Here is a 13151-nt window from a genome sequence, read left to right as displayed (position 1 = left end):
TTAAACTGTTTGTATCTTATAATCCAACAGTGTACAAATCAATAGCAGCTCCGTTTGTGTGAAACAAGAGAGATCGAGTCCACGATACTGTTCCTATCAAGCGACTGGCGCTGCTAACTTCAGTAAACCCGATGAGCTTGTGTTTCTGTTTTCAGCGGTTGTTATCTGGGAATAACATACCGCTGGATGGCGCGATTGACCAATCAGAATCAAGAGTTCCACAGAGCCGTGTATTAAGTCATAATAAACCTCGTCAGGGTGATATCTACTTACATAAATGTGTGTGTGTGTGTGTGTGTGTGTGTACCTGAAGCCCACGATGGGGAACTCTTTACAGATATTGCACTTGGCCTGGTGTTTGGCCGTCTCTGCCGCAGCCACTCTGTGCAGGACCGGAAGCCAAACCATAGACTGCGGCTCCAGCCTCATCCAGTCAACAAACTGCCTCGGCTCCAGCTCAACCTTATTGGGCACCTGAGAAAAGAGCGCAAGCACAAACAGCCAGTGAGGGAGGGATTTCAGAAAGCCCATAAACAGCACGAGTGAATAACTCGTAAACAACGCAGCCTGACTGAAATGGAGAACATTTCCTACCAGACCACCATAAATGACTGTCATTCGCACGGCTGCTTTTATAGAGATATAACAGCCTCGTGAATATTTCCGTCAAGAACGAGCATTCAGTGATGTCACCCTGTACTGGGTGATTTTTAACCAGTGCAATAGAAGGAATATTAGCTAAATGTGAAGAATATTATGTCATACGTTTCCATCTGTCACACAGCCCATCAGTAGCATCTCTGTAAACCAGGGTCAATACAAGTTCAGTTTAATGGACAGAATCTGCGACACTACCAAAGGAAACAATTTTGACAAACAACTAATGCAATTACAATGGAAGTCAATGAAGCAAGACATTCTGAAGGGTTTAACATCAGTAATGTGCTGCTTATGTATTTCTAAAGAGCCTGTATTATATTTTCTGAATATATATATATATATATATATATATATATAATTTGAGATTTAAAGCTTGTAGCTCAAAGATTTTAGTGGTGGGAATATGTTATATGAATACTGAGACATAATTCCTGATATAATTCCAGCGCACTTGAATTATATGTAGAGACTCTTTCTGGTATTATTGCACATATCATGTCAAACTTACAGGGTTTACTGTCTTTACATGGTCATGAAGTAAAAATTTCACACAGACATGGTTTATTAATGATTGTAACACATTAAAGGGATAGATAACAACAAAATGACAATTCTGTCATTATTTACTTTTATTTATACATTTCTCAATATCAATATTGTGTGTGTGTGTGTGTGTGTTCTGCAGAAGATAAAGTTTTGGCAAAACAAAAATGTTTATTTGTGGTTGAACTATCCCTTTAAAATATGTACTGTTCACGTTTTGTGGCTATACTTTTAAAACAGCCTGTGTTTTAATGTTTACCCTGGTTGTGTATTTCATTGTGAATGCACTACTGTAAACATGATTTGTTTTTACATTCCTGTAATTATTTGAACTCTGTGACAAACAAATTCTCATATTTCAGACGTACAAAACAAACAAGACATGGCAAATAAATGATCAAATAAGACAATGATTAAGTGATTTTGGCGGGAATTCTGTTGTACAGCAGCAACAATCTTGGCAGTGATGTCAGCGGCGGTACACTTAGCATTGACACACACACACACAGATGAATGTTTGGGCCTCAGGAGTGAATCTAACCTTTTTTCGTCCCAGACAGCACGGCGCGCACCCATATGTGTGTGTGTGTGTGTTAAATCTCTCACAGATCTGCTTGATATCACACTTTGACTAGTGCAGGGGTGTCCAGACTCTCCTGCTTGCCTCAACACACCTGTCTGGAAGTTTCTGGTAAGACACTGATTCGCTGGTTCAGGTGTGTTTAATTGGGGTTGGATAACCTACAGCTCTGAACTCTGACCTCTTGACATGTTTCGTGCTCTTAAACTTCCAGTCAAACACCCATGAGCAACAAGAGAAACAGAAACCGATCGTTCGGGTGATTCCATCCATCAGCACTGATGGACTTCAAAAGGCTTCAGGTGTGACACTGTCCTGTCTATCTGTCATCCCTTCACTCGTCTGTCTCTCATCAATCTTTTATTTGCTCTCTCAGCTTTCATCTGAAATGTTGCTCTGCAATCTGGCCTCCTCCTTTAAAAATCACACCTAGCCTTTATTTCCAGAGTTGTTTTTCGGCTGCAGTGACATCTCTTCATGTCTGTCAGTTCTGATTGGACCTCTTCCTCCTCTTCCTCCTCACTCATTTATAAACGACTATTTCTCTCTCTTCAAAACACTTCAGACTTGACACTGAGTGCAATCAAACCACACAGATAGACTGAGAGACTGAGAGACAGACTGAGAGACTGAGAGACAGACTGAGAGACAGATACGGGCAACATGACAGATGAGAAGACATCTATAGAACAGTAGGATGTTAGACTGATAGAACGATAGATAGACAGAATGGTAGATAAACAGATTCAGAAAAGACAGATAGACAGAACAATATACAGACAGAGCGAAAGAACGATAGACAGATAGATAGATGGATAAATAGATACAGATAGATAGATAGATAGATAAACAGATAGATAGATAGATGATAGATAGATAGATAAACAAATAGATAGATAGATAGATAGATAGACAGATGATAGATAGATAGATAAACAAATAGATAGATAGATAGATAGATAGATAGATAAACAAATAGATAGATAGACAGATGATAGATAGATAGATAGATAGATAAACAAATAGATAGATAGATAGATAAAGAGATAGATAGACAGATGATAGATAGATAGATAGATAGATAGATAGATAGATAGATAGATAGATAGATAGATAGATAGATAGATAGATAGACAGACAGATAGATAGACAGATAGATAGATAGAACAGTGGATGTGTGGATAGGTAGAGAGAAAGATAGAGAGAGACAGAAGAAAAGACAGAGAGAGAGATGGAGAGAAATAAAGGCAGGGAAATGGAGAGACGGACAGGTACAGAGATGGATGGATGGACAGAGTGTCCTGCAAAAGTGTTCAGAAATAAAAATCAAGCAGTAAACACTTCAACCGGGCGACCCTTTCTCTCTCTCTCTCTCTCTCTCTCTCTCTCTCTGTGTGTATTTACAGTCTCCCAGTGTAACCGCTGGAGGATCGACACTAGTGGAATCACTGAAGGACAAACACATGAAGACTCAAGCTGACAACAACAGCATTAACACACACCGATCTGGAGTGAGGTGGTGTGAGGATATCACCAGCAGACGACTTCAATCATTCACAACTGAATAACACAGCAGTGTGTGTGTGTGTGTGTGTGTGTGTGTGTTCACGCACGTGCTGGAAGCAGCTGCGGACGCTGGGCTCGATGTTGCTCCCGCCGAAAGCCGCCACCTCTCCCAGCTGTCTCGGGATCTGGATGACATCATGAAGCAGGAGTCCCAACTGCCTCTGATCACACGTATCGCCCGCAGACGACACCTGATTAAACAGACCTGAGACACACACACAGATCAGCACAACACTTTATTTCAATAGTCCACTTTAGACATTCTACTAACTATAAGTAACTGTAACTCAATGTCAACTCTCAGTCATTAGAGTGTTAGTAGACTGTCTGCTTAATATCTGCTAACTCTTTATTGTGACGCTCCTCAACAGATGTTCTACTGACTATAGGCAACTTTACAACTACATGTCAACTAATTCTACTAACCCGAACCTAACAGTCTAATACTCTAATAGTTAGTTGACATGTTGTCATAAATTACTTATAGTTAGTAGAATGTCTAAAGTGCAGTATATAAATAAATACGTTTATAAAATAATTTATTTTAATTTACGTTCATAAAATGTTAATAGCAAAAGATGTTGAGACATGAGCGCAAAAGAGAACTCAGAATCTTGACAGACATGAAGATGGATGGATGGAAATATCTATCATTCTCGGATTGATGGACAGACAGATAATTAGACACACAGGAAGACAGAACGAGACAGGCAGAAAACTAGACCGATATACACAGACAGACAGACAGACAGACAGACAGATACTGTAGACAGACAGACAGACAGACAGATACTGTAGACAGACAGACAGATACTGTAGACAGACAGACAGACAGATACTGTAGACAGACAGACAGACAGACAGATAGATAGATAGATACTGTAGACAGACAGACAGATAGATAGATAGATACTGTTGACAGACAGATAGATACTGTAGACAGACAGACAGATACTGTAGACAGACAGACAGACAGATACTGTAGACAGACAGACAGACAGACAGATAGATAGATAGATACTGTAGACAGACAGACAGATAGATAGACAGATACTGTAGACAGACAGACAAACAGACAGACAGATACTACAGACAGACAGACAGATAGATAGATAGATACTACAGACAGACAGACAGACAGATAGACAGATAGATAGATAGATACTGTAGACAGACAGACAGACAGACAGATACTACAGACAGACAGACAGACAGATAGATAGATAGATAGATACTGTAGACAGACAGACAGATAGATAGATAGATAGATACTGTTGACAGACAGACAGATAGATAGATAGATAGATACTGTAAACAGACAGACAGACAGACAGATACTACAGACAGACAGATAGATAGATAGATAGATAGATACTACAGACAGACAGACAGATAGACAGATAGATAGATAGATAGATAGATACTGTAGACAGACAGACAGACAGATACTACAGACAGACAGACAGATAGACAGATAGATAGATAGATAGATAGATAGATAGATAGATAGATAGATAGATACTGTAGACAGACAGACAGACAGACAGACAGACAGACAGACAGATAGATAGATAGATACTGTAGATAGATAGATAGATAGATAGATAGATAGATAGATAGATAGATAGATACTGTAGACAGACAGATAGACTGCATATACAAAAAAAAACTGTCAAATCTATCAAAGCTTTTCTAAAAGTTCTCTGTTAAGCTGTATGAATGAAAAACCATCCATTTTGGTGCATTTAGGTTTTACAAACTGCATTTTATCAAAGTTTGATCAAATCATATTTCACAGCTCCTAACATTTCATTCTCTCTCCACTCATATGAACTGAGCACATCAGGGAGTGTTTTACCTCAGGTAATAAACTTCTCAGCTCGCATCATTTATTTGGATAAATTGAGAAGATAATTTGGCTTGGGTTTTTTTTTTTTCATTTGATACTTAAGGCGAGACACTACAGGTGAATAGGGTAAACATTTTAACTAGCAGATATCACCATGAAACTTTCCCAGTTGATTACCCACATTAAGATGAGAAAAAAATATATATATTACAAGTTTTCTGTAATTTAATGTTTAAATATTCAAATTAGGCAATATCAAATTAAATATGCACTAATTTGCATATATATATATATATAAAAAAAAAAAATCTGAGTATTGGATAAAGCCAGGTTAAAAATTATTTTTCATTGTGTTCACATATTAGTTGGGAAAAAATAGCCTTAAAAAAATGATTTTCGTCATGTTTTTGGGAATAAAATGTTATATAAATCAGGCTAAATTTGACCAGTCTCAAAATTGACACAATGTTTTTGCATGCCGTGTCTCGCCTTAAAGCAAACCCTTCAGTAATATTCATGTTTTAAAATATAATGTGGATAAACAGATTATACAGTAAAGAGAACTAAAAGTCCTTCAATGATAAGTATCATTTTCCATCATCATTCATCAGTCTCTCTCTTTCTGACCTTCGGAGACGACCTTGATTACCACAGCAAGAGCAGACCCCTGCCAGAGCTGTCTCACACACACACACACACACACACACACAACCTCTGTCCTGAGAGCGTCAGAGCAGTTCAATAAACTCTATTCTCACTCCACACACACTCAACTAAAGTCACACAGACTCTGTTGGACTGTGCGGTGTGTTAACTCAAGGTCAGTGAACTACCCCGGCACTGAAGCGTCTGTGATTGTCTGTCACACAGCACTGCTTTACAGAGTGCTGACCGGGCCAAGGGAACCTCAAACTGCTGACCGGAAATGGGAAAAACATGTTCTTCATCCCAACAAGCGTGACGCATCATTTTCCGTCTGTCTACAGTGATTCAATCGTGGAGATCTCTCACTGGAGAACGAACACACACAGGGATTCACCCGCTGAGAGTTTCGTTTTCAGTTTTGATCACTCAGAGGAGTACAGACTCCGGAGATGAGGAGGAACTTAAAAGAGCAAAAAGCCCAATTACGCGGAGAGATGCATCATGGGAGTGCAGTCTGTGCTTTCAGGTGTAAACAGGACAGAAACAGGGGAAGGGCATCATGGGGTTTGTGCTGCTTCACAAACACCTTCATTAAAAGCGATACGGATGGGATTTTAACGTGATCTAACAACACTGCAGGGCACAAACACCAACATATTCACTATTCATTCAAATGATCAGAAAATACATCAAAACCTCAAAGAGCAAAAATAAATATGAGTTAAATATGTTAAAATATGAGTGTTAAATGAACACTGAAGAGTGTTAAAGTTAATGAGATAATTAAGTGATTAATTGAGTGACCATTATTGAAGATACCTGATGTTAACAAGCAGAATCACCAAAGGAAAGAAAAAAATAATATATACAATACCAGTCAAAAGTTTGGAAACGTTACTATTTTTAATGTTTTTGAAAGAAGTCTCTTATGCTCATCAAGCCTGCAGTTAAAAAAAAAAAAAAAAAAAACAGTAATATTATGAAATATTATTACAATTTAAAATAATGGTTCTCTTTTTTAATATACTTTAAAATGTAATTTATTTTTGTGATGCAAAGCTGAATTTTCATCAGCAAGTACTCCAGTCTTTGGTGTCTTATGATCCTTCAGAAATCATTCTAATATGATGATTTATGATCAATGTTGGAAACAGTTGTGCTGCTTAATATTTTTTTATAACCTGAGATACTTTTTTCAGGATTATTTGATGAATAAAAAGTTAAAAAGAACTGTATTTATTTAGAATAGAAATCTTTTGTAACAATATACACTACCGTTCAAAAGTTTGGGAACAATAACAATTTTTTTTTAAAGAAATTAGTACTTTAATTCAACAAGGATGCGTTAAATTGATAAAAGGTGATGGTAACGATTTATATTGTTAGAAATGTTTTTATTTTGAATAAATGCTGTTTTTATGAATAAATGCTGTTAACGTTTTACTCATCAATGAATCCTGAAAAAAGTATTCCAAAAAAATATATTAAACAGCACAACTGTTTCCATCATTGATAATAACTGAGTATCAAATCATCATATTAGAATGATTTCTGAAGGATCATAAGACACCAAAGACTGGAGTACTTGCTGATGAAAATTCAGCTTTGCATCACAAAAATAAATTATATTTTAAAATATATTAAAAAAGAGAAACATTATTTTAAATTGTAATAATATTTCATAATATTACTGTTTTGTTTTTTTGTTTTTTTTTAACTGCAGGCTTGATGAGCATAAGAGACTTCTTTCAAAAACATAAAAAATAGTAATGTTTCCAAACTTTTGACTGGTACTGTATATATATAAAAATCACAATTAAGTCGCCGTTATGGTGATCAGTGTTTGCTTTAGTTGGGCTCATGGCCCTTAAATTTTGTTTATAACAGCCAGATGAACAAAGAGAAAATGTGATCTGATGGTGTTGGTTGTATTTTGACATAATCATTATTTGATCTGAATCACTGAACTCATACAGAGTTAGAATTATCACAGCATACGATCAAGCTTTTTTAAAATAAAACAAAGGATGGATGGACAGACAGACAGACGGACGGACGGATAGATAGATGGATAGATAGATGGATAGATAGATGGATAGATAGATAGATGGATAGATAGATAGATAGATAGATAGATAGATAGATAGATAGATAGATAGATAGATAGATAGATAGATAGATAGATAGATGACAGACAGATCTTACATTTGTATTTCTCCTCCAGGTGACCCTTACAAAGTGAGAGGAGCCCAATCTTCATGGACAGAACTCGGATTTTCCCACTGCGACCCCTGAGGAACACAAGAACATTGTGGATAAGAGAAAACAGGCAGCGATAAGCACGTGACAACAATATACATCTGCCCATTACTGATTCGAGAACACATTTTTGTAGTGTTCATTTAGTACAACACAGTCTGTGGAAGCACTGCAGGTCTGAGCTTGAGTGTTTCTGCAATAACACACACACACACACACACACACACATCAATCAGCTCTGAGCTCCAGGCCAGCCTTCAGCAAAACACACTCATGTATGGGTTTCCTACTTCATTTACAACAGAAATGCAAACAAAAAATATTTTATTCTTTAATGTTGTTATTCATACAACTGCATACGCACATGATTAGAATCATAAGGCATGTCAATGAGTAGACCAGAGACATCTCGAACTTACTTTGATGCAAGTCTGATGATATGTAGACATATACACTCACCTAAAGGATTATTAGGAACACCATACTAATACTGTGTTTGACCCCCTTTCGCCTTCAGAACTGCCTTAATTCTACGTGGCATTGATTCAACAAGGTGCTGAAAGCATTCTTTAGAAATGTTGGCCCATATTGATAGGATAGCATCTTGCAGTTGATGGAGATTTGTGGGATGCACATCCAGGGCACGAAGCTCCCGTTCCACCACATCCCAAAGATGCTCTATTGGGTTGAGATCTGGTGACTGTGGGGGCCATTTTAGTACAGTGAACTCATTGTCATGTTCAAGAAACCAATTTGAAATGATTCGAGCTTTGTGACATGGTGCATTATCCTGCTGGAAGTAGCCATCAGAGGATGGGTACATGGTGGTCATAAAGGGATGGACATGGTCAGAAACAATGCTCAGGTAGGCCGTGGCATTTAAACGATGCCCAATTGGCACTAAGGGGCCTAAAGTGTGCCAAGAAAACATCCCCCACACCATTACACCACCACCACCAGCCTGCACAGTGGTAACAAGGCATGATGGATCCATGTTCTCATTCTGTTTATGAGACTCATCAGACCAGGCAACATTTTTCCAGTCTTCAACTGTCCAATTTTGGTGAGCTCGTGCAAATTGTAGCCTCTTTTTCCTATTTGTAGTGGAGATGAGTGGTACCCGGTGGGGTCTTCTGCTGTTGTAGCCCATCCGCCTCAAGGTTGTGCGTGTTGTGGCTTCACAAATGCTTTGCTGCATACCTCGGTTGTAACGAGTGGTTATTTCAGTCAAAGTTGCTCTTCTATCAGCTTGAATCAGTCGGCCCATTCTCCTCTGACCTCTAGCATCAACAAGGCATTTTCTTTTCCCTTTTCACACCATTCTTTGTAAACCCTAGAAATGGTTGTGCGTGAAAATCCCATCAACTGAGCAGATTGTGAAATACTCAGACCGGCCCGTCTGGCACCAACAACCATGCCACGCTCAAAATTGCTTAAATCACCTTTCTTTCCCATTCTGACATTCAGTTTGGAGTTCAGGCGATTGTCTTGACCAGGACCACACCCCTAAATGCATTGAAGCAACTGCCATGTGATTGGTTGATTAGATAATTGCATTAATGAGAAATTGAACAGGTGTTCCTAATAATCCTTTAGGTGAGTGTAAGTCTAGGCATATTTCTAAAGCGAAACATCCGCTTTCAAAGCGGCTGCAACATGAACACGCGCTGCGCAGTGGAGATCTAGTGTTGTGGTGCCATACGTACGTGTCGTAGACATTGAGCAGCCAGTTGAGACACATGTCCACACACAGTGGGACGTTGACCAGGTCTTTGTGTTCCTGCTCCAGTCCGTCATACACAGACGTCAGACAGTTGATGACCTCGGGAACCGTCAGCTGCTGTGAGTTCAGCGTCAGCTTGTGTTGCTGGAACATGGACTGAGCCACGCTCAGATCCAGCAGATCCACTGACAGACACAGAGACACGAAGACCCTTCAGAATACGCTTTAACCCCTAGAAACACTACTGATACACACATTATTAATCATGATGATCAAAACTTTGCTGAAGAACATTCTCCTTCTGTCATCTGATACTGACAGATTATACTTGTGTAGCAAGGAAAAGCTTTTTAGTGTAACTGTACAAACATCCAACTTCGGCTCATGGCTCGTGCAATCTTTACTGATTTTGTTAGTTATGTTTGAAGATGAATATTTACTGGACTGAAGCAATTTAGGTTTACTTAATTATCCATACATAATTTATTAGAAAAATCATGAGCATCAAATATGATCATCAGGCTTTTGAGGAACCATCTCTCAATCATATTTGTATTGTACTGCATTATATATTTTAAACCTACAGAACTTTGATCATAAAACTAAGCATTTAAATATCATCTTAAGACATTATTGGGAGTTAATTAAAGAGTGAGGGCTGATGTTTATATGATTTTTCTCACTGATTTACAACATGATCTATTTGACTTTTTTGGCCGTAAAAATAATATCTGCATTACTAGAAATAAAGAAATCAAACAAAAGCTTTTCTAAATTTAAATATGACTTTCTAGCTTCACTTAGAAGAGAGTTGTGCTATTTCTGGGGCATAAGAAGAGTAATCTCTGTCCTCACAGAACATCAAGACAAGATTCAGAGGCTCAGAAACAGAAGACATATTTTAAACATAAGTAATTAAATAGTAATTTAAGTCATTAAAAACACATTAAAGGGCATCTTTTCCACCAAGTGACTATGTAGCAATACGTACTCATAAAAAGCAAAAAAATTCTTATATTAAATATTTAAAAGAAATGTCATTTGAGTACTTCAATAAACAGTTCAGAGCATGATTTACTAACTTACCAACTCTAACAGAGCTCCTGACACTAAAGTATTAAATCTCAAAACATACGACAAGATAAGGTCATGAATAGGGTTGTCACTGTTACACAAAAATTATCATTATTATCATAGCAGTGAATACTGGAATATTATTATTCAAAACTAATATAGATCTGAATGTGTTTTAATTAACAATGCAATACAACTTTTCATAAAGTATCATGATGGACAAAATGTGTAAGCATCATAATATATTAGCCATTATGAGCTTAATCTTTGCATATTTTGTAAATACATTCAAAAATGATTCAGACACCAGATATAATTTGATATTTTTGTACTAGTGGGTACAGGACACTATAGTTAATTTGTGTAAGTGAGCAAAATAAAGTAAACTGTGACATATTACACCCAAATATTCTTCATACAGTGACTACCAGTAAAATTTATATAAAAATGTTGGGGCCAAAAATGATTCAGACACTTTGACCTGACCCTGTTTTGCTGAAGTGTGTTTTCTTTAATTGCTCATGCGAACTTTTAACACCACAGACTGAACAAATGAAGCATTGCTTGGTAACTGGTTGAGCTAAACTGGTATTATCTAACTGTGTGGTTAAATTGAACAGATATTCAACATAACTCGTCTGTGAGACAGTCTAACAGAAGGACGGACAAACCCAGTGAAATATCAACTGATCTGATCACTCTGAGTGCTTGTCATATTTTATTACCATTTTCTAAACTATAGCGAATAAACTGTGATAATGTGAGAAATGTTGAAGGTGTCTGAATACATTTTGGTTTGACTGTATTTCATATCTACAGAAAGAAACAAAATAACAGGCGATCAGAACACATGTGACGTTTAAGATGTGGACTGATATTGTGGGCAGAGCCTCAGCTTCCGGGCAGAACGTCATGTTAAAGCAAACACCCGATTAACATGCAGGTTTTATTGCTCGTGTCTTCATGGCGTCACGCTCCGTTAGAACAGGCGTCAGCGACTGAACGCCATCTTTGATGGAGCGATGGATGACATATTCCCTGTTTACACTCTTTAATTAGACCTATTAACAACTCAAAAACAAACACATGATGCAAATGATGAGGACGTGAGGCATGGAGGCGGCGGAAGACACGTACACACACACACACACACACACTTCTAACGGATTCTCTTTGTGCTGTTAATTGGGCCTCTCTGAGTTAATTGAGCTGATGGAGTGAGACGATGCAACGATGCAGCTCTAATCACACACACACACACACACACACACTTACAGCAGAGGGCTTTCTGCAGCCGGCGGATCTTCATAGCCGTCCTGTACGCGGAGAACCGCACATTGTTGAGGTCAGCTATATGGAAACAGAAGAGAGAGCACAAGAAAAGTGAACAACACAAAGACTGTAAAGTGACAACATGTTAAATCCATAAACAGCGCAACATCCGACACACACACGCATCCACAAAATTCATTTGACCACATAAGTTATAAACAGCATATTTAATTAAATATTTCACAACAAAAAGGACACGACATGCAGATTGATATTATGTTTGACTTCATCTTTAAAAAAAGGTCTGTGTTAATGAGCGTGTTTACAAGTATGATCTGACACCGGTTAAGGTTAATAAGTAAAAAAAATAAAAAAAATAAAATAAAATTTGTAAAGGTCATGTAACAGGCCAATCTGTTCTTATTAAGAAAAGGTCAAAAATGGTTAACACAAAATATGATCAATACAGCGAGATGTTTGTCTTATCTGTCAACTTCACACACATCACATTTGACATCAGCCTGAAAACAATTTGATTTTAAAATCCATTCTAACATGGTTTTCTAGTGTTTCCATAACTGTCAGTGCGTCGCTGTAAACGTGAACACACTCATTAGCATTAGCAGCATAGAATTAACGACGAGCTTTGACGACCTAGCCTGACACAAAATTTGACTGATTCTATTAAAATTTCATTCTGTTTTTAAAATCCTGTCTTCTTCTAGATGTATCGTGCATGCAAAATGAGTTAAAATAAAATAATAGTAAATACATAAAATAAAAACAACTTGTCATACTTTTTGACAGTTAACTAAAACTATTACAAATATTTAGTTAAATAAAATAAAATAAAATAAAATAAAATAAAATAAAATAAAATAAAATAAAATAAAATAAAATAAAATAAAATAAAATATAAACATTAGATGAAATTTAAAACTGAAAACTAAAAAACTGAAAATAAAATGTTGGCATTTACC

General features: G+C 37.1%; 1 protein-coding gene across 6 annotated transcripts in view; it reads right to left on the bottom strand.

Moving 5' to 3' along the window:
- utrn (utrophin) overlaps window positions 1–13151 on the bottom strand; it is a gene marked incomplete at its 3' end in the record, with an annotated part of 265554 nt that overhangs the window by 44888 nt on the left and 207515 nt on the right. For all 6 annotated transcript variants that reach the window (XM_084428992.1, XM_084428995.1, XM_084428993.1 and 3 more), the window contains 5 exons: window positions 12175–12249; window positions 9809–10010; window positions 8049–8134; window positions 3397–3554; window positions 308–474 (listed from right to left, as the gene is read on the bottom strand). In XM_084428992.1, the coding sequence (XP_084285118.1) occupies window positions 308–474; window positions 3397–3554; window positions 8049–8134; window positions 9809–10010; window positions 12175–12249 (688 nt within the window). The remainder of the gene's footprint in view (window positions 1–307; window positions 475–3396; window positions 3555–8048; window positions 8135–9808; window positions 10011–12174; window positions 12250–13151) is intronic.

Source organism: Rutilus rutilus (assembly GCF_951802725.1).
Source record: "Rutilus rutilus genome assembly, chromosome: 13".
NCBI lineage: Eukaryota > Metazoa > Chordata > Actinopteri > Cypriniformes > Leuciscidae > Rutilus > Rutilus rutilus.
The sequence above is the reverse complement of the archived record's forward strand: the minus strand, read 5'-3'. Positions and strand labels throughout refer to the sequence as shown.